The sequence below is a fragment of the Magnolia sinica genome, chromosome 1, assembly GCF_029962835.1.
Source record: "Magnolia sinica isolate HGM2019 chromosome 1, MsV1, whole genome shotgun sequence".
NCBI lineage: Eukaryota > Viridiplantae > Streptophyta > Magnoliopsida > Magnoliales > Magnoliaceae > Magnolia > Magnolia sinica.
In genome coordinates, this window is record NC_080573.1 from 115,356,445 (window position 1) to 115,381,867 (window position 25,423).

Here is a 25,423-nt window from a genome sequence, read left to right on the forward strand (position 1 = left end):
GGCCCACAATTTCTTATAGTTTTAGACTTATTGGACTTCCTACGGGCGATAAATGGTTATTTTTTGTTTGTCATAGTGCATCGTTAGAGAGATCGATATTTCGGTCTATTCCCGACCTGAACACGCTCGGGCTCGTTTGCGTTCATGACTTGATTTATCCCAGCTCATTGACAGTGGATCTCGGCGTTGCTTATCCTTAGACACTCAGGGTCTCATACGTGTGCACAATGTGACTGTCTAGTGTGGTCTTGTGGCAGATCCGCTAGTGGACTCCCCAAGACGCCAAAATGTTTGGCCTAGGTGTTACAGTCCCACATATTAAATTTGATTATATAAGAAGGGCTTATATTAATTGATCTCGCATTATATAATACAAGAGAAGTATTAAATACATATAAGGGGGTCACCTTCAAGACTTAGTGTCTGTAATGAGATACTCTATCATTTGAATGTTATGTACCATAAAACGTTGAAGTTAGATGTATACACATATTGGAATTCAACATTTGAAATGTTGGATTTGACAATGGAGTCGAAACCTGCATTCCCTAAATATAAAGCGTGCGATAGATCATATGTTTGGTGCCCTACAGAAGGTGATTGGACAGGAGTGGAACATGTTCACGAGTTTCTAGATGTTTTGTATGAATGCATACATTTTTTATATATATAAGTAAATACGCTGCTGCATATCTATTTCTTTCACCCCCTCCGAAGATTAAAGAAACTCTACATAGAAGTGCAATCATGTGTCCAAATTTTCTACACACAATGACTGAATGTATGTAAGTTAAATTCAAAAAGTAATGGTTTGAATACCATTTGTTAATGGCCATGACCATTGTTCTTGATATGCGAGATAAAATAATGATGCTTAATTACATTTTCAATAAGATTTATCTGACTGAAAAAGTAGTGAGAGAAACCGGCATTATTCGTGAAAGCGGTTGTAGAATTGTACAATTCATATGTTATTAATTTGGCCAAAAGACAGGATACATATGGAGTTATAACCTAAGGGCCTAAGGGCCTGTTTGATTTTCTGATTTCCTATAAAATGCGAGGTAAATAGCCATCATTATCATTTCTAGGTATTTGTTTCATAGGAAATTATAACTTATAGTTCAAGAGTCAAATACACTTGTGAAATGAGGTAAAGTTAAATATAATCATTACAGTTTCACATTACAAAATCACCATTTTCACAATAAATTGAGATTGAAACAAATAATGTATCAAAATCATCATTACAGTCAAATGTTGTGATGTGACCACCCAATTACAAGAGTAAATAATCATGACCCATTTACACTCATTTACCATCATAATTGGAAAACCAAACAGGCCCTAAAAGTGGTTGTAGTTCAACGACAGTTAGTAATGATGTGTTTGATGAATTCTTCTTGGCCCATGAGAAATAAAAATTGAACGAGGACAGTACCGAGTAAGAAATAGATATATACCTCAATGAACCAATTGTGAAGGTATAAGCGTAGATTTTAAAGTGTTGGAATGGTGAAAGGCACGAGCTCGTGGAGCAAAATACTCCACGCTATCTATGATAACACGTGATATTTTATCAATTTTGATTACAACAGTGGCATCAAAATATGCATTTGGCATGGGAAGTATGGTTGTCAGCAAGCATCGATGCTCTTATATATAAAATAATAATAATTGTAGCTCTCGTCTGTGCATTATGTTGGTTGCGACCGATTTAGGTTGGTAGCAATTTTGAAGTTGATGATGATTAAGAGAACGATAACAAGGGTTTAGGAGACACCCACTTGCATCTGTTTAAAGGCGGTTAATTTTTCATATTATCATTGATATTGTTGAATAGTTTAACATTTAGTTTATTATTATTGGCGGTGGTGTTGAATAATGAATTAATATTATAAATTACACTTATAGATTTATTAATATTTAAATTTCATGTGATGTGTTATTCATATCATATTTTTCATTTGTATCCAGTTTCTAGTCTTTTAGTTGTTACGTTAAATTTATTTCTTTTTATAACTTATGTAATTATATATTTATATTTTTAAAAAATAAAAATATATATCTTACGATAAAAGGATGTTCATCAATGTCTTCAGATGATCTGTTCACTACCAATTCTTGGCATTACGGTTCTTAAGTATATTCTCCACATTATGGAAGAATGAAGATTCAATGCAATTTGTGTGAAGTTAGATTTGCAAACAAGATAAATCAACTTAGATTATACTTATCAAGTCGTGGGGAGACGCAAAACCATATCTTAGAGCATCACGGGAGGTATAAGTTTTATTTCAGGCTCTCGTGGACTCCAGCATGAAGTCTTCAATCCCCTCCTCCACATCGAATGCATATAGTCGCAAGATATAACATAACATACCTATCGTTATTGATGAAGAATCCGAAATAAAGAAAGTGAAGAGAATTAGTAAGGAAGAAGAAAAGGAGAAGGAAGTTAGGGCAATTAAAAAATGTCATGAAGTTAAGCAGAGAGGAAGCACAGGCATCTAGATATCAGCTTTGTCCTCGTTGACAACATGATGCTGAAGTAGGGTCGAGCACGAGAAGCAAGAAGCCATCGAAGTTTATCTTTAGACTCACCTCATTTTACAAGATATTAGGTACTCCATATATATCGTCTCACCAAAAAAGATTGAAAAAACTAGCTGAATTTATAAAATAACATGTTGGAAAAGTCTCCACATATTCCGATTCAAGGGACGTTATCGGGCATCTTGGAGAAGACACCACCCCGTACACGGACGACGAAAATGATGGATAGGGTCCCGGTTCAAATGGGGGAAGAGTATTATGGATGTGGTGGTTATGACTATGAAATTATGCCAGGAAGGCATTTATTATGGATAATATAAAAATGATGAAAGATGTATTAAGCTTGTTACTTGCAAACTATAAATATGCTAACTTAACTTACTTTTTTATTTAAAAAAAGAAGTAGAAGAAGAAGACGAAGCTTAGCTCGACAAAGCACGCTTGGCTTGAACAATCAAGCTGAGCCTGAGCTAGTGTTTTGAGATCAAAAGTTGAGTCGAGCCCAAGCCGAGATAGTTATGGGAATGAGTTGAGCACGACAAAGCTCAACTCAATGTACAAGTTTACAAGTCAGTTATTTATCTTTCTTTTCTTCTTGCTTTAATATTAAGTGTGTAAGGCATTACGATTGTAATATGACTAATACATTAATAAAGATTGATTGTATTTATGCTAGTTTTTACTCTGCCATGTGTGAATATATTAATTTGATTGAGAAAGACCATGTTAGAAAACCGGTTACATAAAAAGTCCTTGAACTAATTGATTTTATAATATTCGGTATACAATAAAAAGAACCCATTCGCAAGAGCTAACCACCTCCTTTGCTCAAATCGTATGAGTGTATAGTGCGCACTTCCAAATCAGTTGGTGATCAAGAGAATTCTAAATTTCAATCGAGTTTTCAATCTATCTGTCTTGATGTATAAGTATTGACCAATTCAACAATACCTTTGGGTCGAGTAGACTCCGGTGCCCTGCACAATCATATATGCACTTCCAATAAGTCCCTCCATCGCATTGTCCGGCTGAAATGGGGGGCAACAAGAAGGATTGGAGTGATATGCATACGTATAATATTACACGTGTGCATATAAAGTCGGGTTGCGTAGGGCCGGGCTGGTCCGGTCCCAGGAAGGTTGGGCTAAAATGAGGCGGAGATTGCAGGTCCAACCGCACCCAAAATAGACTGGGCAGCCTGCCCGGCCCATTGCCATCCTTAATGCGCAAGTAAGGTCGGCGCAAGGTGTGCAATTGTATGTGTACGTGCCCACTTATTGTTACACGAGTTGGATTTGGGTGATGCTTCAACGATCCACACCGTTATTTGATGGGCCTCAGTATGAGAGGATATCAAAGTAAAAACATAAAGGTCCAATTGAATTTGGTCGTTCGGATATTTTCATTTAAATCTGGAACGGCTACCTAACTGTCTTTCGTGGGTTACTAATTGAAAGTTTATGATCTTCCAATGTTGAAGAACTTTTCAGGCATCCACGATCAGCTATACATCTAGTCATATAAACGGGCTGGATCTTAGAACAGGGCCCCTGATCGAACGGCTATAATCCCAACATTCCTGTAACAAAGGGTGTGGCTAGGATCACCAGCCCTACGCTCGATGTTGACAGCGGAAGAACAACTGGTTCGATAGGGAACACACACTGATGGCGTACATTAGCAAAAACCCATAAAAAGTAATTTTGTTAGATCGGACTTTTGACAGAGTGGTCAGACAAAGCAGAACCTCTAGGGCTTTCATCTCAATCAAAACAACGTGAAAAAATCCCAAAAGTTCACGAACTCTTCCATTTCCGGATTATTCAATCAAAACCCGAGAAATCCGATAATTTTGTTGGAACCTTTCGATGCAATCCAGCATTTTTTTCACATCTATTGAAGTTTCGATGAGAATTAAGCTTTTGGATTTCGTAGTGAAATCTAATTTCTGCGAGTTGGACGGTCGGTGAAAGCCGCGAAGGAATCCGAACCGTCGGAAGCGCTGGGGGCGAATCAGTCTCGTCAGGGCCCGCCGTCGGGCTTGGGATTCTGGTTCTTCCTCCGCCCGAATGCACGCAAGACTCACTACCTCGAATTCCTTCCCCAGATGGATTTCGTCAGCCGCCACGCGTCCGCCGATCACCACAGCCACCCCCCGCAGAACGACTCCTCATCGTCCTCGTCTCCTGTGCCCGCCCCACCCGAAGAGCTCGAGTACCTGGCCCGGTACGTGGTGGTGAAGCACTCCTGGCGTGGGCGATACAAGCGAATTCTCTGCATCTCAAACTCTGCGATTGTCACTCTTGATCCAACGACTCTTTCTGTCACGAATTCGTATGACGCTGGCAGTGATTACGAGGGGGCTGTACCAGTACTGGGCCGGGATGACAATTCACAAGAGTTCACAATAAATGTACGGACGGATGGTCGTGGCAAGTTCAAAGGAATGAAGTTCTCCTCGAGATTTAGGGCGAGCATCTTGACCGAATTGCATAGGATCCGGTGGAGCAGAATTGGGGCTGTAGCAGAGTATTCTGTTCTTCATCTTCGGCGGAGGAATTCAGAGTGGGTCCCTTACGTAAGTTTCCTAAACAATTCTGGTTAGCACGTGTAGCTTAATATATAGATTTGTTGAAGAGTGGCAGGTGTGTACCGTACACCCTTGTTCAATGTAGAGTCGTTGCCTGCCATTCATTCTCGGGAGGATCTTGAGAGGGCACAGCGTCTTGGGATGAAGCATCAATTTGGAATGGACAGCAGATGTTTGATTATATGCTGGATAATGGCTTGTGGCTTATATACCTGAACATTTGTCAAGTTCATGCAATGAACTAAACTTAAAGTTCTTTAGGCTGTGCTTTTTGTCAATTTGATGTATCTGTGTGAGCAGGGCAGGCTTTTGTAAATGCGTGCTTATTTTTTTTGTAATTTTTTTACTGTATAGATTCTATAGATTTGCTGAAGGATCATTGTCTATATAAATTGTAGGCCACTATTTGGTATATAGCAGTTCATCCACCATCTAAACTGAAAAGATCCTGAGGTAGGTACACTGCCTTGCAATGGTAGTATTACGGCACGCCTTTGTATCGGTGAATGATGCATGAATGGATAAATGGTGGGTGGTGAATGGTGACTAGTTTATTCACCCAATTCCTCAAATCTGCTGCAACAAACTAATTTTGATGATTATTTATTTATTTATAGACATCATGGTGTGCCATAAAGGCCGTTACTTAAAGGAATGGTGGCAACCGTTACACGTTACGGGGTCGTAACGGTCGTAACAGCTGTTATGGAAAAAAATGACCTGTAATTGCCGTTAATAGCTCATTACGTCCCCTATAAAGGCCTTAACAGTCCCGTAATGGTCTGTTACGGACAAATACAAGTTTTTCAGACTTTTTTCAACATTACAGGACACACACACACACATATTGGGTTTTTTCTGTCAATAAAAAAGAGACCATAACGGCTGGCCGTAACAGCTGTTACGACCCGTATCGTAAAGGTAACGGTGGTGGCCGTTATGGCCACCATTACCGTTACGGAATACCTTGATAGACGTGCTTTTTTTAAAATCAGTCTGATAGACGTGCTTTTTTAAAAAATCAGTCTGATGTAATACCATAACTAGGTTGCATTCATTGATAACATAAACCTCCATACTTCATGAATGAAAGTATTAGTGTAATGTTGGTAATCTCATACCGGTGCAGATTTGCCGATTCCTGTCTCCCCACGAACTGACCCCTGAAGCTTCTTGAACTGCTTGGAGATTCTTGATATACTATATCTTGGCAGCATGTTTCCAATTTGACCTCAGCTATAGGCAAAATGTTTATTTACTGAATTGAGCAATTGCAGGCTGCACCTCTGCAGTCGCAATGAAACTCACCAAGGTATTTCGACTTGGATACCATCTCTGTGGATTATGATGAAAATTGTTGTTTGTGCAATAGATCTGCGAGGTAGATTGCCATAAGACTTGGAAACTCACTTAAATATCTGCTTTAACCTCACCTTGGAGTTGAATTATGATGTCATTTTCTATACAAACCTGCTCAGTGGTGGTATGCATGATGCGATTGCATCCTGCAAACACATCCTTGTGTGAAGTATGGGCATTGAACAACATGTACCCTGCTTAACTGCAAACTTCTTGCTCTTGAGGCTGGTAGTCTTGTGTTCATTTCAATTGATGTATTGTGCAGAAATTGAAGGTTACTGCAATTGGAGTTGAACTCCTCGACGGAAAATCTGGAGACATGCGGTGGTGCTTGGATTTTAGAGACATGGATTCGCCTGCTATTATACTTCTGTGTGACAACTATGGCAAAAAAAGTGCTGAAGGTGGAGGTTTTGTTCTTTGCCCCTTGTATGGAAGAAAATGTAAAGCTTTTACAGCTGCCTCAGGGACCACAAATGCTACCATTATATCAAATGTGGTATGAGTGGCACTTTTTCCCCAACTTTTTGCTTATTTATAGTTTTTACCTTTTTGAGCAGCTGTTCTAAGTTTGCAGAAGAAACCGTTACTGTGGTATTTGTTAATGAAAGGGGAAGGCATTCATAGCTGTGTCTGAGATATTTCAACTTTTTTGATGTTGCTAAGGCAGAAAATTGATCTTTTGCATTCTCTCTTGAACTTTTTGTGCAGACTAAAGCTGCAAAATCCATGGTTGGTGTGTCATTATCTGTGGACAGTTCTCAATCGATGAGCACTGCAGAGTTTATTAAGAAAAGGGGTAGGTACTTGAAAAGAAGTTCACAGCATCTTGTGGAACTCTTACGTCTTTTTAATCAAGTTTGATATTGCAGAAAACTTCTCTTATGATTCTGTATTGTAGATTTCATCGAGTTCTTTATCAATTGTGCTATTTGTATTTTTACATTATGAGTAACTGTATTTTTTCTGTTTATTAAAATGTTGCCCAAAGTGTCTTCAACCCCGAATTTGGATTTTGTTCAACATTAGCATGTGTTTTTGGAGTAACTGTTTTTGGAGCATGTGTTTCAAAGCTCATCATTTTAAAAAAGCTTGCTTATCAGTGTCGACATTTACATAAAACAACTTAAAACACATTAGCAAGCTTTGGGCAACATGCTAATGTTGCCGAAAGTGTCTTCAACCCCGAATTTGGATTTTGTTCAACATTAGCATGTGTTTTGGAGTAACTGTTTTTGGAGCATGTGTTTCGAAGCTCATCATTTTAAAAAAGCTTGCTTATCAGTGTCGACATTTACATAAAACAACTTAAATTTTGTAAGCCACCATAACTATAACTATAAGTAAACAACTTACATTGGAGAATAATATTTAGCTTACATCACTAATCTTATTTTTAAATTAGTGGAATACCCACTATATCTCTGTTGCATCATATTATGATGCAATTCCATGATGTTCCTTTGGATGGTCCTGTCATTTATATATACTTTTTATCTGGCCCATAGTGGACTGCCCATTGTCCAAAAATCACTCATCATGGGATGACCCTAACAATGCTCATTCAAGAGGCTTCCAATAGGTTTTTATAAAATAATATAAGAAGCAGTCTGCATATGATAATAGGCAGTCTTTTGAATTGGATGTCGGGATCAGGTAATTAATTTGGGATGTGCAATTGAAGGTGGGGTCCACCAGGTGGTCGATGTTGGCAATAATGTTATTCAAGCGTACGATAGATGTAAAGATAGACAAGTGTTTGGGACCCACTTCATGAGTGGACCCAATCAATCTCACCACAAATGTGCTGTATTTTACCTTGTATGATTCTCTAAATTGTACATTAGGGTATTCTTGTAATGTTACATATCAACATGTATAATAAGATGGCTTTGAGTAAGGCATCTGGTTCAAGCGACACCCCAACTTTTATTTCTTCTCTCCAGTCCTTCCCTTCTCCACTTGAGATCTGAAATGTAATCAGAGCATGGTTGGGGGAAGCAGATTCGTTCTCTCAATATCCAGGCCATGCGCTGACCTCATCTGGCTTCCTAGATGATGTCATTGAAGCTGTTATCAGATCAGAGAAAGCCCCACTTCTCACCCATAGAACACCCATGGAAATGCATTGAGGGAGTCCCCCTCATCAGGCTTAAGACTCCTGGCTACTGCCATCTTAATAGCAGTGGGCATAGCAATAGTTTCTGTGCAAGAAACCTAAGAATACAACTTTGCAATTACCTACCCAATCTCTTATAATGCTCTGCCAACGTCAGTGGGGCCTGGGTTCCCCAAGGAACAGCTGTCTACATTCAGCTTGTAGCATCCCTCTAGAGGGCAATGCCAGACTTTCGGATCTTTAGGAAATTGGCAGCCGTGTAGAATCATCACCTTCCACCTAGATTGCCTGCGATCCTATGGCTCAGTGGTAGATTCACAAGAGTTTCAACACAAGGTCATGGGTTCGAGTGTGAGTGCCTGGGCGTGTGTGAGTGCGTGTGATTAAAAAAAAACTTCCACCTAGATCTAAAGAGAGAACATCAAGCTTTCGAGATTTTGGACTTACTCCCCCATAAACAGGTATTGCTTCAGAATGAGAGGACCAAACCCCATATACCAACATACTGATGGGAATGTTACTATTTGACTGGATTGAGGCATAACCAAAATACGAAAAGACAGCATTCTGTACTTTTTGATCAGAGGAGCGAAGAAATGTTTGACACTCTCTTTGGCAGCCTACACATAACGCATGATTAGGAATCATGGGACCTTGATGTTGGAGATGATCCATTGTGAGAAGCTTGTCCAAACAATCAAGCCATCAAAATGCATTGATTTCATTGGGGCACCATGTTTTCCATACAGATTTGGAGAGAAATGAACAGTAGATGCTTCGGAAATGAAAGTAAAAGCGTTGCTTGGGTGGCAAGAAGTGTGTGGCTCAATGCTATTGAATGGGCTGGGGGTACGGGTTGGATGGAGAAGTTCTAATTTTTCTTTGCTCTTTTGCCTTCTTGGCTTCTGTCTTGTTTTTCTTTGGCGCTACATTAAAGTCAGCATAGACAGGTGTTCCTTAGGGAAACATTAAGAGTGGTTTAGTGGGCCATATTATTTAATGCTTTTGAAAGATGCCCCTTTGAGCTTTTTGATAGCAGTTGGGTATCTGACTATATTGGGATTGGTTATCTACTTATCTTGCATCATCCATCCTCTCTTTTTCTATTTTCTTTTGTTTAATAGAATTTGAGCAAAAAAACAAGCTACATTGCGGACTTAGTGTTTGATAGATTGTGGATGATTCTGCTAGTGCTTTTGTTGGATATGAATGTCATATATTGTACCATGCATAGGTATCCTAGCAAGTAACCTCTGAATATTTAGATATTTTGACAGACTGCTTTTGAACAAAATTCAATAATAAGGAAAAAAAAATACTAACTTATAAAAACACTGGCTTTGCCAAACAACACGAAATGTTCTGCGAATCATGGTAAATTACATAAAGTTATATTATATTAAACGCCAATCTAGAAGTCATCTTGAAAGTTTGGTGGCGTTTCAGTGTGTAACATTGCAATATACCAGCATGTTTACAGCCACTAATTTTAAGTGTCTAAGTAATAGTGGCACCATGATGCATCGTAGTCCTTGTCTTTTATATATATGTATACATATTTATGATGTGTATGTTAGCACTTAGCACCAAACAAAATAGAGTATAATTAAATTGAGGCGATGAGGAATTACCCTGCTATATGCTCAAAAGAAATACAACCATACCCTCAGATGTCTGAAATGTCTTCCCATTCACTACCCTTAAACTGTGGATTTCCTAAAGCCTGTAGAATTATCCTCCCTTTGGCCCTTTGAAAGACCGCATCTGCACTCTCAGATTTTCTGTTGAATGTTCACTCTCTGCAAGTGGACAACAAACAAATGCCATAGAATTTTCGTTCCTTTTTTCTTGAAACCCCATTTCCATGCTAGTGGCACAGTTTCAATTGATCGAGGCATAACTGACTGCATGTGAAACTTGCCTGAAAATCTACTCTGTAACTTTGAGGTGTGCTCAAAATGTATGAAGAGGTGATTCATTTGTTTGGCATCCTTGAGGTAGAAGAAAACAAATGTTCGTAATAATCACATTCCTGTTTCTGAGGTGGTCGATGATCAGCACTTTATCTTTCAGAAATACTCAGCCAAAAACAGTCACTCTCGGGAGGCTGGGAAAACACGATAAATGAGTTGAGGGGGTGACTTGATCTGTCCATCCTCCAGATTTAAGAGAACAGTAGAAGGATTTCACTGTGAAAAGGTCTGAATTTCTCCCTTCCATCTCCACCAGATGCCGAAACTGGAAGAGTTTATGAAATTCTGCATTCGACCTTGGAGCCTGACAATTTCCTCTATCTCTTCATCTGCGAGGCTTTTCTGAAACGAAGAAACCATGCCATTACATCTCTGAAACTGCAAAGCATTGAGGTAAAAATCTCCTCTGTTGGGAAGAGAGGCGATAGATTGTCTGACTCCAAAAGAAGTGGTTGCTAAACCATTTTAACCTTACAGAGATGGCTGCTAAATAACTAGAGAACTCTGTTGACCAAATGAACTGAGATGGTTCACATATCATTTCAAAGTGATTTAGGTCATGAACTTTTCTCCAATTCCTGCACTAGGATCTTATTGCATGACCCCTCAATTGGTAGGTTGTTGATCAATACACCGAGAAAACTCGAGGACTATTGAAGAAACAGATGGGCACAGGTCTATTTGGTGTCTCTGGTGCTTTTGCCAATGACTCGGATTATGCAACTTCTGCTCAGACTTTTGGATGCTTGGAATCCTTGGTGCCATTGAAGCTGAGGTGGCTGCACTGAGGACAGGCACTGCACTCTGGGTAGAGGTGCTTCATAATTTTTAGATTGAGTGAGACTCTCCTGAAGTCGCACAATGGCAACAAAAGAACTCTTCATTCATAGATCTGATTTTTTGCCTTAAAAAACATTTCCTCCACACTGTGGTGTTTTCTTCCTAAGTTCCAAGAATTGATGAGATTCTGTCATCCTCTACGTTGATCTTTGCTAGAAGGCCGAATGGCTAATGGCTAATGGCTAGGAAGTGTAATGCTGTATTCTCAACCATTGAGGACAGAGTTCAACTATTTTACTACTTCATTAGCCATCTTCATGAAGAAGCAGAAGCATGAAGAAGATGAAGAAGAAGAAATTAACCATCTCCTTTCGAGTCTATATATGGCTGCTTCCATATATGGCTACTTCATTAGCTATCTCCTTTCGAGTCCATTTCCATATCTCATTATCGAGTCTCTTTATGGCTCTACCCTTACAGAATTATACATACAGTGGCATTTGCTTTTGTTTTTCATTACTAATTCAAATGCAACACGGCTCTTCAAGTGTGCCGACTTTGGAATGGAGTACTTCGATTTCTACCATACAGTCACATCGAAACAGCTCAAATTTTTTGATTTTTGTCATTGAAGAATGTAATGAATTGAAGGTTTCAAAGAAATTATTATTTTCTCCAATTATTTTTGTATTTTTGAAATACATTCCTTATAAAATATGCCCACTTCATGGCCAACTGTCTACATTAAGTTAACGTTGCCATTCTTTTCTTTAGTTCTCTCTTTTCTGTGAATAGTTATCATCGTTTGCACCATGGTACATGATTATGTAGAATATACCAATTAAGGAATCTTACTTTATGCTTCTTCTCGCTTCATAAACGTCAATTCGTGGCGGGTGTGGTTCTGGTCTCTCAACAGTCTATTCTAATGTGCAGCCAAAGAGGCAGTTGGAGCGGATGAAACTCCATTTGGAGGGTGGTCCGTGACGAGGTTGCGATCTGCTGCTCATGGAACTGCTAACGTTTTGGGCCTGAGTTTGGGAATTGGGCCTAAGGGAGGACTTGGGGAGCAAGGCGATTCTGTATCTCGTCAACTCATTCTCACAAAGGTTTCACTTGTTGAAAGGTGCCCAGAGAACTATGAGGTTGGTTGAAGTTGGTGCTATGAGGTGATCTAAATGCTTTTTCTGAGTTTAAACTATAAACACATTTATTTGTCACCAAGGTTGTAAAATACATCTAGAATCTGTTTGGCGTCCAAGAAATTTGTTGGCTGTTTCTTAGTTTCTCCTTGTTGCAAACCTTTTCTTTTATGTCTACATACAGTTGGATAACTTGTATATATCTGTAAATGTAAGGGTTACATATAGCAGTTGGAAATTCTTAAACGGGGCCTCTCTCCCTCTCTCACTCTTTTTCTCTCACTCGAATGGTGACAAATTTTATTGAAACCAAAGAAACAATACATAAGTGTTTAAGAATGGCTGATAGTGAGTAACCCTCTTGATACTCCGTTTCAAGTGAGATTACCCGCCATATTGTTAGTGCCTTCAGAAATCAAAGAATGTCCATGACCCAGTCATTCTAAGAGAGATTTGATCTCTGGCACATAGGAAGCTTGCTTGTTGTTCTTGTAGAAATACAATTGATTTGGATTTGCTTTTGTTCTATATTGCTTATTTGAGTTAGGTGTTGGCCTTGTTAGGAATTGAGTCATGTTGGTATTGTATTAGTTCTCTAACAGGCTCAATATACTTGATTTAACTTTATACTTATTTTTCATATAAAAAACTGCATCTATATTTACAAATTAATGGGGTCATGGGGAAGCTTGTAATTTAAGAAACTAGGATATCGACATTTGTAAGAAAGATTAGCAGGAGCTAGGAACCATAGAGACTTTCTTTTAGACTTTTTTTTTTGGGTAATGGGAGCAAAGAAGAATGATCGACTTCTTTAAATGCACAAGGAGCTAGAGAAAATACACTGGAAGAATGTTTTGTTAGGAACGTGGAAGGAGGGAAAATCAATTGGAAAAGAATTTGAATGACTCTGTTCTTCTCCAAAGGTTACGGTTGTGATCCACCCATAAAAGGAACCTAATTGAAAGTAGTAAATGCTTGGAGGTGCTGATTGACATGTTATAACTCTTGAGTATCTCCACATACGTTGCTATCCACCTGTAGCTAAGAAATAAGGTTACGGATTTCAGATTAAACTGATTAAGTGTTCCATGAATGGCAACCCCCTTGCCTGATTGTCAGATTTAGGAAATCCATTTGTTACCATTCAACCATACCAAGATTTCATACTGGAACAATAAGCACCATGAGTCTATTTGTCACTGCATCTACTGTTGTAATTATCATCTGATTCCTCGTCTTCTAGACAGCCATGTAAAAATACTCCTCTTGTCTTTATTGGTTTTGTGCTTTCATCTGATAATATATCATGATATGCATTATGCTATGTGTTACCGATAACATAATGGAAAGATTCATCAATTCTGCTAGAAACTTATTTGGCATTTTCCTACAGCTGGACTGTATTTGTTTAGATGGTAAAGGATTTCTATTAAGTAGACTGAGAACTGTTGGTGGTGCACAGGCTGTAATTGTTCGCCCTTTATCTGCTGTAAGTTCTCTTGTTCGATTTGCTGAAGAGCCACAGATGTTTGCTATAGAGTTCAACGATGGCTGTCCCATTCATGTAAGCATTTTTGACTTCTCATGCTGAATAATTTCAGGAAAAGTGGGAAAAGTGTTTAAATATTTTGATATACTGTAAATTTCAGGTTTATGCGAGCACATCTCGTGATAGCTTGCTTGCTGCAGTTCGGGATGTTTTGCAAACGGAAGTAGGTAGACGTGTTCTCTTGTTGACATTCCTTTTGTTTACTGGTGTAAAATTCGAAAACCAATGTCATGATTTATCACACTGGAGCTAAGAATTTGCACTTTCTGTCTATAACAGATGTTTATCTTCGTGATTTATGGATGTGTCATTGGATTTAACTAATGCAGGGTCAGTGCCCGTTCCCTGTATTGCCAAGGTTGACCATGCCTGGTCATCGTATTGATCCTCCTTGTGGAAGAGTTTATTTGCAACTCCAAAGATTGCCTGGTGGACAACAACGCCCTGTTGCTGATATGGAGAGTGCATCCATGCATTTGAAACATCTAGCTGCAGCTGCCAAAGATGCTGTGGCCGAAGGGGGATCGGTTCCTGGGTCAAGAGCTAAATTATGGCGCAGAATAAGGGAGTTCAATGCATGTGTACCATATATTGGAGTGCCTCCTAACATAGAAGTGCCGGAGGTTGCCCTGATGGCCTTAATCACAATGCTCCCGGCAACCCCAAACCTTCCTCCAGAGTTACCTCCCCCGCCACCCCCTTCACCCAAAGCAGCTGCAACAGTAATGGGCTTCATTGCATGCTTACGCAGGTTACTTGCATCAAGAAGTGCATCTTCACATGTGATGTCGTTTCCTGCTGCTGTTGGGAGAATAATGGGGCTACTCAGAAATGGTTCAGAAGGTGTGGCGGCGGAAGCTGCAGGGCTTGTTGCTGTACTTGTTGGAGGCGGTCCCGGTGATTCAAATATGTTGATGGATTCAAAGGGAGAGCGTCATGCAACATTTATGCACACGAAATCTGTGTTATTTGCTCATCAGAACTATGTTACAATTCTAGTCAATCGGCTAAAACCTATGTCCGTGTCACCTTTGCTGTCAATGTCTGTTGTGGAAGTTCTTGAGGCCATGCTTTGTGAGCCCCATGGGGAAACTACTCAGTACGCCACTTTTGTTGAATTATTACGGCAAGTGGCTGGTTTGCGGCGTCGTTTGTTTGTATTGTTTGGACATCCTGCTGAAAGTGTAAGAGAAACGGTGGCCGTGATCATGCGTACCATTGCTGAGGAAGATGCAATTGCAGCGGAGTCCATGCGTGATGCTGCCTTGCGAGATGGTGCGCTGTTGAGGCACTTGCTGCATGCCTTTTTTCTTCCTGCTGGTGAGCGGCGTGATGTTAGTCGACAGCTTGTTGCTCTTTGGGCAGATTCTTACCAACCTGCTCTGGATTTGCTATCAAGAATTCTTCCTCCTGGTCTTGTTGCATATTTACACACTCGGTCTAATGGGGTCTTGCCTGAAGATGCACAAAACCAGTCTAATCAAGAGGGGCCTTTAACTAGGAGAAGACAAAGGCGCATACTTCAGCAGAGGAAGGGTCGAGTTTTGAGAGGCATTGCTTCTCATGATCATCCTCCTTCCACTAACAATGCTGAAGTTGGCGATTTAGCAAAGCAGATAGGTGCTGGTGCTTCTCGGGGAGTAGAAAACTATCAAAATTCTTCCGTGGATTCGAATTCTGGACAGGTTCCAGCTCAATCTTCTGGTCTTCCTGGAGGAAACCTGACCAGTGAATCTTCCTCTTCGGGGGCTGTTCTTCATACTGATTCTCCTGGTGCTGTTGGTTCTGCCGGTGCTCTGACACCGGCTGTGGATCCAAATGCTTCAGATTCGCTTGACTCTGATGCCAATATGGTCGATTCCCCAAATTCAGGCCTCCCTGCCCCTGCCCAGGTTGTTGTGGAGAGCACACCTGTGGGATCTGGTAGACTACTGTGTAACTGGCCAGAATTTTGGCGAGCATTTGGCCTTGACCACAATCGTGCAGACTTGATATGGAATGAGCGTACGAGGCAAGAACTGAGGGAGTCCTTACAAGCTGAGGTTCATAAATTAGATGTTGAGAAGGAACGTACTGAAGACATTGTTCCTGGTGGTGTCATTACTGATGCTGTGTCTGGGCAAGAGAATGTACCTCAAATATCTTGGAACTACTCTGAATTTTCAGTTAGCTACCCCAGCTTAGCAAAAGAAGTGTGCGTGGGTCAATATTACCTGCGTTTGTTGCTCGAAAGTGGTAGCAGTGGCCGGGCTCAGGATTTCCCACTACGTGACCCAGTTGCATTCTTTAGGGCATTATATCATCGATTCTTATGTGATGCAGACGTAGGGCTTACCGTTGATGGTGCTGTTCCTGATGAATTGGGATCATCTGATGATTGGTGTGATATGGGGAGGTTGGATGGTTTTGGAGGAGGTGGAGGTTCTTCAGTTAGGGAACTTTGTGCAAGAGCAATGGCAATTGTGTATGAGCAGCATCATAAAACGATAGGCCCTTTTGATGGTACTGCTCATATCACAGTTTTGTTGGATAGGACTGGTGATCGAGCTTTGAGACACCGCTTACTTCTTCTTCTAAAGGTAGCTTTACGGACATGAGAATTTGTGAACACTTCTTTTGTTATCTAGTCTTTGCGCTTGTGCGTGTTCTGAGGTGATGCACAGTTTTCTATTTCTTTCACAAACTTTATTAGTTTAAACCCTTCAAAAGATATTTTAGAATATATCATGACATACATCATACCTGAATGCATGAGTTATTTACGTGTGTAAGCAGATCCAAAGTTTGCAACTTAAGCGTCTGCATGTATGGGAAAGGTAAAAGGATCCATTTTTGATGTTCCTTTAGGTTTTTGGCATCCTGAAGCGTTTTATGACGTTTGTTTGCATTATTTTTCAAAAATAGCCGATGCCATTTAGTTGGGATAAGGCTTTGATTAGGCTGATATTTCGGGAGGTGTTTATGACTTTGTAGGCGGGTTCGGAGCCTTGTCTACGCTCTAGACTTCTTTCTTCATTTCTTGAACAGGTGAAAAGCATTAATAACAATAATATAAAGGAAAGCAGGGCATGGAAACTACACAACATAGTGCTATACCAATACCTAATGATGCCACAATTAATCCCAGATTTTCACCATGTCAGCAGCCAAATTCATCAGCTTCCTGGTGTATATGATGTCAGCCAAAATTTTCTCCGTCTACGCTGTTCTACGTGTGTTAAAGAAGGATTTGCTGAATCCTGTTTCTTGTAAATGGAACCCCACCAAAAGTTTATGTTCTTAAGGTACCATTTAACGGTGCTCATACCCTTGTGATTGTTACATTTATCTTGATGAGAACTTTTTTTTAAACATCCGTTTCCTGTTGTTAGATCTGTTTCTTGTCGGTTTGTTTGCCAGTCTTGCTGCGCTATCCTTTTCTTTTTCCTGCTGTCAGAACAAATTCATCAATTGGGTTTTGTACGCTAGTACATTCACACCATAATGCAGAAGTTTGTGATGAAACATATCCCATTCGAAAAAGGTCAGTGATGAAAACATGTCCTGTTCTTCCTTTGAGTTCTGCTTTTTTTTTTTTGAGATGTAACCAAAATTTATTAAAAAACTGCCGTAGTAGAAAAGAAAACAAGCCCAAAACATCAAGAGCCACAAAAGAAAAAGGCAGGCTACGCCAACTTAACATAAACTGCCCACTCGGAAACAAGTCGATTAACCTTTAAAATGACTTCACTTTCCACTTCATTGATGTTACGGAAACATCGGCTGTTCCTGGATTCCCAAATAACCCAAAAAACCGCCATGATGAGGAGCCTCCAAAGCACTTTAAGAGTCTTCCCTCTGTCGCCCCTGTGCCAGGCCCATAAAAGCTCTTCCACTGACTTCGGCATAACCCAATGAATATGTAAGTACGAAAGAAAATGACCCTAAATTCTTGTGGCAAAAGGACAACGAATGAAGAGATGATCGATCAATTCCTCGTTACCCATACATATAGGACAAATGTTTGGCAAAACGAGCGCTATTCTCTGAAGATTGTCGATAGTTAAGATCCTCTTCCTCCCTACCAACTAAACAAATGCTGCAACCCAAGGGGCCCCCTGTAGAACCAATGGTGAAAAGGATGAGCCGGGACCACACTAGAGGGCATCCGAGAAATTAGGCCATAAAGGGCTTTGACTAAAAGTTTCCTGAGCATGTTACCCACCTAATTTATACTGTCTTCCTGCCTATGATCCGGGGTGATCAAGTTTAGAAGCTCCAACAAAGATACAAACTCGTTGTCCGACATATTTCTTCGGCAAGGAGGAAACCAGACAATCTTCTCCCCATCTCTAGAGTAGCAGTCCACCACCCAAATAAATCTATCCGGGGCGAGCCTAGCGACTCTAGGGAACAAACCCCAAAGAACCTGAGAGCCGCACCACGTTTCTACCCAAAATCTGACTTGAGATCCCGATCCAACTTTGAAGTGGATGCCCCGACTCACAATATGCTGCGTGGCCATCATAGCATTCCACGTGCCCTAAGCTTTGTAGGTGGATGAGGTTTTAACAAACCATCCACTCTTCTGCATGTCATACTTTACAGCTATCAAACTTCTCCAAAGATTTCCTTCTTCTACACTGAAATGCCAAATCCATTTCCCAAGCAAAGCCATGTTCATGAGATGTAAGAGTTTAATTCCGGCCCCCCCATTCCTTAATAGGCTTACACACTTCATCCCATTAGAGTAGATGGAACTTGCTCTCTTCATTGTTTCCATTCCACAGAAAATCCCTCATCTTCTCTAGCTTATCCAGAACTGATTTCGGGCATTTGAATAAAGACATGAAGTATGCCAGCATATTAGAAAAGGTAGACCTGATCAAAGTGAGACGGGCTCCCAAAGACATGTACCTGCACTTCCAAGTAGAGAGGTTCCATTCAATCCTTTCGATCACGTTGTCCCAAATTTGTTTGGCTGGTTTCCCTAGACAGAGGGGCAATCCGAGATATGTAGAAGGAAAAGAACCAACTTGGCATCCAAAGGCATCGACCATCTGAAAAAGTTCCTCTTGATCGACATGCACTCTGAGCATCTTTGATTTTGCTGCATTTATCTTTAAGCCTGAGACAACTTCAAAGCAAGCTAGAATCTTTCTCAAGTTTCGGGCATATTCTTCATTTGCTTAGCAGAAAAGAAGAGTGTCAGCTGCGTATTGGAGATGGGATATGCTTCCAGGATAATTCGCCACGTGAAATCCAGCTAAGAGTTTTCTTCACCTTTTTTAAGCATCATGCTAAGGGCTTCAACCACTAACACAAAAAGATACGGAGAAAGAGGGTCTTCTTGACGGAGACCGCGAGTTTCTTTGAAGTAACCTTTGGGAGAACCGTTCACTAAAATGGAATAAGAGGCCGAACGGGTGCAAACTTTGATCCACCTCCCCCACTTGAATCCACATCCCATCCTCCCAAGCATGTAGTCCAAGAATTCCCAGTCGATGTGATCATATGCCTTCTTGATGTCTAATTTGCTCTGTAAGTTGAATCGATACATTCGTGAGCGATCAATGCCGTATCCAAAATATGCCTTCCCAAAACGAACGCCCCTTGGTTCTCCAATATTACTTTAGAGATGCACTTCTTAAATCTGAGAGCTAGAATTTTGGCCAAGATCTTGTAGGGTCCCTTGATGAGGCTAATGGGTTATGGGTCTGAAATCTTTCAGTTGCTCAGCACCCTCCTTTGGAATGAGGGCTATAAAAGAAGCCCCGAGTTCGGTCGACAAGCGCCCCATGTTCTGAGAACTCCACTACAAATTCCGTAACATCCTTTGGGTTTCTGTTGTTGATGGTTTTCAGCAAGTGCTCAGCTGTACATGTTTATGCTGTGTCCTGGATTTTGAATATCTTTATTGTGTCGCTGTTTGTGCAGGTACTAATGAAAGTTCTATCAAATGTAGAGGCATGCGTCTTGGTTGGGGGATGCGTATTAGCTGTAGATCTTCTGACTGTAGCTCATGAAGCATCTGAAAGGACATCTATTCCTTTGCAATCTAATTTGATTGCCGCCACTGCTTTCATGGAGCCTCTAAAGGAATGGATGTTTATTGACAAGGATGGTGCCCAAGTTGGACCACTGGAGAAGGATGCCATAAGAAGGTTCTGGTCAAAGAAAGCCATTGATTGGACAACCAGGTGCTGGGCTTCTGGGATGCTTGACTGGAAGAGATTGCTTGACATCCGTGAGCTCCGTTGGGCACTGGCAGTTCGTGTTCCTGTTCTCACTCCAACCCAGGTATATTCAGGAGAATGGTACTGGTTTAGCTGCATCTTCCTGCCTTCCAGGTTTTATTGCTGCATAAATAAGTGTCCTCCCCAGCATATCGCTCACTAGATGCTTACCTGGTTTTGATGAATTCTTATTCGGTGGCTTGTTTGTTAATGTTCAAATGCTTGCATACAAGTTGGAATAACTTTATTGACTTCTAAATCATTACTTTCTGCCCTGAGAACAAAATATTCTTGGATATTAGGTTATCTATTCTTCCTACTTTGCTATCTTGTAGTAGCCATTGTGTACTCGTGAAACTTACATGAAAATTAGTACCACTCTTTAGAATATAGACTACAGAATGGCAAAGATTCAAAGTTTCAAAAGCTAAAATCTGTGCAGTTTGACTGTTTCTGTTCTGCAAATTGAAGGAATATTAATTATAATCTATCTGAAATTAATGTTTCCTTTTTTTCTTGTAATTCTTTTTCTCGATTCATGGTGTTCTTTTCATATGATATTATGATGGAGTTTTAATGGAGCTCCGCATTCAGATAGGTGAGGCTGCACTGCTTATTTTGCATAGCATGGTATCTGCACATTCTGATCTAGATGATGCTGGAGAGATAGTAACCCCAACACCGAGAGTAAAACGGATATTATCAAGTCCCCGGTGTCTTCCACATGTTGCGCAGGTAAATCTGGACTTCTTTTCATTCAGCACACCATTTTAATTGGATTAGTATGTATAATGGTTGCCACAGTTAAATGGATATTCGATACAACAAGGAGACTATATTTCTGGCTAATATCTTTCGAAAACCATTTTCTTTAGGAAACATTGAACCATCAAATTATCTGGTTCCTGCATGAATACTGGTGATGTTCGCATCTTTATCTACATGATATAAGCAGTCATATTAAGTTTCAACATATGCATACAAAAGTTCTAACATGAACCTTAAAGATAATTTTTTTGGAGAAGTAATGAAATTTATTAAAAGGCGGCTTGAAAGCAAAAGCAGCAAGCCGCAAAAGAGGAAACTAAAAAGACTAGAGAACAACAAAACACCCCAGGGAAAAAACTGCCAGGGCGCCCACTCCCTAACAAGCATGACTACACTCCTACTCACTACTGCTGCAGAGTTGTTTAGATTCCTGAATGTGCGGTTGTTCCTTCCAAATAGCCCAGAAACCAGAAAGAAGGGCTAAGCGCCACCTCAACCTGTTCTTCCTACCATTTAAGCCTATGTGCCACATCGGGAGTAAGACTTCAATCGATTTATGCATAACCCAATGACCACTAATGAGTCTAAAATGGCCGACCAGATGACCCGGGCAAAGGAACAATGAATGAAGATGTGGTCCACAAATTCAGCATCCATCACATGAAGGATGCAAATATTAGGGAGAACCATCCCTCTCTTACATAAATTGTCAATAGTCGGCACCCTTATCCTGCCAACTAACCAGCCGAACACTGCAACCTTGGGTGGGGCTCCATAGTACCTGACGGGGCCCGTAACGGCTTTACTCACAGTTGAAGAGCGCTGCCGAATCATGACGAAGAAGGATTTCATCCAGGAGGAGCCAAATTTACCTCGCAACTAGTTCATAGTGTCTTTCGAACCCAGATCAGGATGGATTCCCTGGAGATGCTCAAAAAGACGCAGCAGCTCGGACACCTTATTGTCAGTAAGATTGTGCCTGTGCGGAGGAACCACGTGCTACTCTCACCCCATCATCGGTCAAGATTGGAGTTGTCCATTGAACAAGATGACCCTCTTTCTATGCTTACCTTTTCATAACAAATACAAATTTTTTTTTTTCATGGGATTGCCAGTGCTCGGGTTTGTGCCAACCGCATTACCTCCTTTATGGTTAATGATGTTAAGGTTACAATTATAAGTGAGGATTTGATTTGTGACGCTGTTATCAAGTTCTATTTTGGTTTGCTTTCGGATGAGGGCTGGGATGGACCCTTTTTTGATAATCTTGATTTTCATTCCCTCTCTTCGAAGGAGGCTTGCAGTCTGGAAGCGCGCATTCTTTTAAAAGAATTAAAAGAGGCAGTGTGGGATTTAGGCAGGGATCGCCTCAGGGCTTGATGGGTTCTCTTTGGTTTTCTTCCAGTCTTTTTGGGATTTAATTAAATTGGATGTTCTTGCTTTCGCGGAGGATTTTTTTTTTTATAAAATCGGTCTGGCTCCTGAAAGAGTTAGGTTGTACCTTTCTGGTGCTCATTCCTAAGCTTGATGGTGCGGATTGTTTGAGGAACTTTAGGCCTATTAGTCTCCTCAGTAGTCTATACAGAACCATTGCCAATGTTCTTAGCCAGTGAATAAGAGCCGTGCTGCCCAAAATCATCTCGCCTTATTAGAGTGCTTTTATATCTGGTAGGTAGATCATAACAGCGCTCTGATCGCACATGAATGTGTGGATTCATGCCATGTTTCCTTGGAAAAGCTTACGATCGAGTTAAATGGGCTTTTCTCGATTCTCTGTTGGGGGTGGATGGGTTTTGAGGTCAAGTGGCACAACTGGATTCATTGATGTGTTTCCTCAGCTCCCTTATCTGTTTTGATCAATGGGTTCCCCTTTGGTGTTTTTTTATTTTTTTATTTTTTTATTTTTGTAAATTTTATTTGTAAGGCCTCTTGGAGCCTTTGGTTGGGGGATCCGCTTCCCCCTTTCCTCTTTGTGCTTGTTGCGGAAGCTCTTAGCAAAATGTTATCTAGGGGGTAATTCGTAGGGTTGTTTAGGAGCTTTAGAGTTCACAACTTTCCCCATATGAGCAATTATCTTTAGTTTGCAGATGACACTATTCTATTCTATGAGGCTGATCAGCTGATGGTGTCCAATCTGAGGACTTCGATCAGATGGTTGGAGGTAGTGTTGAGATTGGGTATTAATCTGTCTAGGTAAAAGGATTTGGTGCTGGGGTTGAGGTTTCAAACCCGTGGAGGAATATTGGTGCTGCTAAGTATGGTACCTCCCCCACAGGCTGGTGGATCAGAAGTTCCTCTCTTTACAGGGCTTCCTTTTTGTGGAAAGCTTTGGCACAGGTTGGTCCTAAGGTGCTTGAAAGCTTTAGCTTTGCAGTGGTGGATGGTTCTAGGGTGAGATTTTGGGATGATATTTGGTGTGGGGATTCTACTCTGAGATCGTCTTTCTTGACCTTGGCTAGTCTTTGCATTGTAGCTAATATTTCATTTGCTAGTTGTTTCTCTTTGGGATTTAAGGGTGCTTAACGGATTTGAATGATGCTAAATTCAGTGACTTGCTTTACCTTTTTTCTTGCTTGTAGGGGTTATTGGTTTCTTCGAGAGCGGCAGATTCCTTGGTCTGGCGCCATGGTAACTTGGGGCAGATTTTCGACTTGATTTCTCTATTTGCTTCTCTCAGCTGGAGCAAAGGAGTGACTGTCATCACACAACGCCTATATGGCTGTGTGGGGCCGCTCCTAAGATTGCAGTGTTTGCCTGGTTAGCTGGGAGGAATTTGATTCTCACTATCGATAATCTCCAAAAGCATTTGATGATCCTTCCTAACGTTTGCCTTCGTTGCATGAGTGACAAGTAGTCTGTCGACCATTTGTTTTTACACTGCACCTTTTCCAGAGTAGTTTGTTCCAGCATCGTCCGAGTTTCTTGTTTCTTGGGTGATGCCGTGTTTGATCAATGACCTTTTTAAGGTGTGGCACACTAATAGAGGTGGCTGTTTGGGTCGGTTAAGATGGAGATTAGCTTTGCTTGCTTGCTTTCCTTTGGGTGTTTTGGCTTGAGAGAAATAGCCGATGTTTTAGAAATCGAAGGGTCCACCACATTGTTTTTTTTTTTTTTTTGGGGGTGGTGTTATCTTTTGTTGTAGTTTTTTCTTGTTTTGCTTTGTTTTTGTTGTCTTTGACCCTAATATAGTGCTTTTTTTAAGAGAGAACAAAATTTAATGAGACACCCACCAAAAGGTGGAAAAAGAATACAACGTTGCATTTCAACACGAGAAAAAGAGGTAGCCATAGCTGCATTTGCATTGGGAACCCAATCCTTAGTAAGACCTATAATCATTTTAATCACCCCCTCCACCATGGATCTTCCATTTTTGAAACATCGCTCATTTTGGTCCTTCCAAACTACCTAAAGCATAGCCATGACGAGAAGTTTCCAAATGACTTTAGTGGTCCTCCCACCATCTCCACTTTGCAACAACTAGAGAAGGGCCTCCACCGTCCTCGGCACGACCCAATTAAAATGAGACTTGACAATGAAAAAATCCCACACTTTCTGAGTAAAGGTGCAATTGATGAATAGGTGATCGATAGACTGCATCATTTTCGCACATCAAGCACATGTTAGGGAGAACAAGCGACCTCTGCAGTAGGTTATCAATTGTCAAGATTCTTTTACGACCGGCCAACCACACAAACGCTGCCACTTGAGGGGGAGCCCCATAGTACCAGCGGAGATACGGATGTGAAGGCCCCAAATTCCTGCCTTCATCAGAAATGAGCTTGAAGAGAGAGGCCACCAAAAAATTTCCAGATTTGTGCCTTTTCCAAATCATTGAATGCTCCACATCTGGAGAAGGTATGATATGCTTGAGAATGTCCAACAAATAATGATCTCAACCGTCTTGTTGTCAGACAAGTTTCTACGGCAGGGAGGACACCAAATCACAGAATCACTCTCAAAAGAGAAGCAATGAGACACTAGGACAAAGCAGATCACAGAATCACTCTCAAAAGAGAAGCAATGAGACACTAGGACAAAACAGTCTGGGTCTAGATTAGCTAACCTCAGGAAGACCTCTTGGAGCGCCTTGTCTCCACACCACACATCCACCCAAAATCTGATTCACTCCCCGTTTCCAATAGTGAAGGCGATTCCTCTCCGAGCAAAATGTTCTGTTGATGCTATAGCTTTCCAAATGCTAGAGGCATGATAAAGAGAAGACTGCTTAACAAACCGAGCCCCCTCTTGCAACCCATACTTGCTCACGATTTGCCCCCATCAAAGACTTCCCAATTCGGAACCGAGCTTTGTAAGACATTTCCCGAGAAGCGCAATGTTTGTTAGCCCTAGATCCTTCCCCGCACCCCAT

The 25,423-nt window shown here is 40.8% G+C and overlaps 1 protein-coding gene across 3 annotated transcripts in view; it reads left to right on the top strand.

Annotated features, from left to right (window-relative positions):
• The first annotated feature begins 4,256 nt into the window (after positions 1 to 4,256).
• LOC131255036 (dnaJ homolog subfamily C GRV2) overlaps positions 4,257 to 25,423 on the top strand; it is a 75,806-nt gene continuing 54,639 nt past the window's right edge. The window contains exons 1-9 of one of the 3 annotated variants that reach the window (XM_058255735.1): positions 4,257 to 5,134; positions 6,771 to 7,004; positions 7,217 to 7,304; positions 12,314 to 12,522; positions 13,985 to 14,086; positions 14,172 to 14,234; positions 14,401 to 16,650; positions 19,988 to 20,350; positions 20,881 to 21,021. In XM_058255735.1, coding sequence (XP_058111718.1) covers positions 4,664 to 5,134; positions 6,771 to 7,004; positions 7,217 to 7,304; positions 12,314 to 12,522; positions 13,985 to 14,086; positions 14,172 to 14,234; positions 14,401 to 16,650; positions 19,988 to 20,350; positions 20,881 to 21,021 — 3,921 coding nt within the window. In that variant the 5' untranslated portion in view covers positions 4,257 to 4,663. Of the gene's footprint in view, positions 5,135 to 6,770; positions 7,005 to 7,216; positions 7,305 to 12,313; positions 12,547 to 13,984; positions 14,087 to 14,171; positions 14,239 to 14,400; positions 16,651 to 19,987; positions 20,351 to 20,880; positions 21,022 to 25,423 lie in introns of those variants that run through there. The other 2 variants (XM_058255741.1, XM_058255747.1) reach the window with 2 other exon arrangements.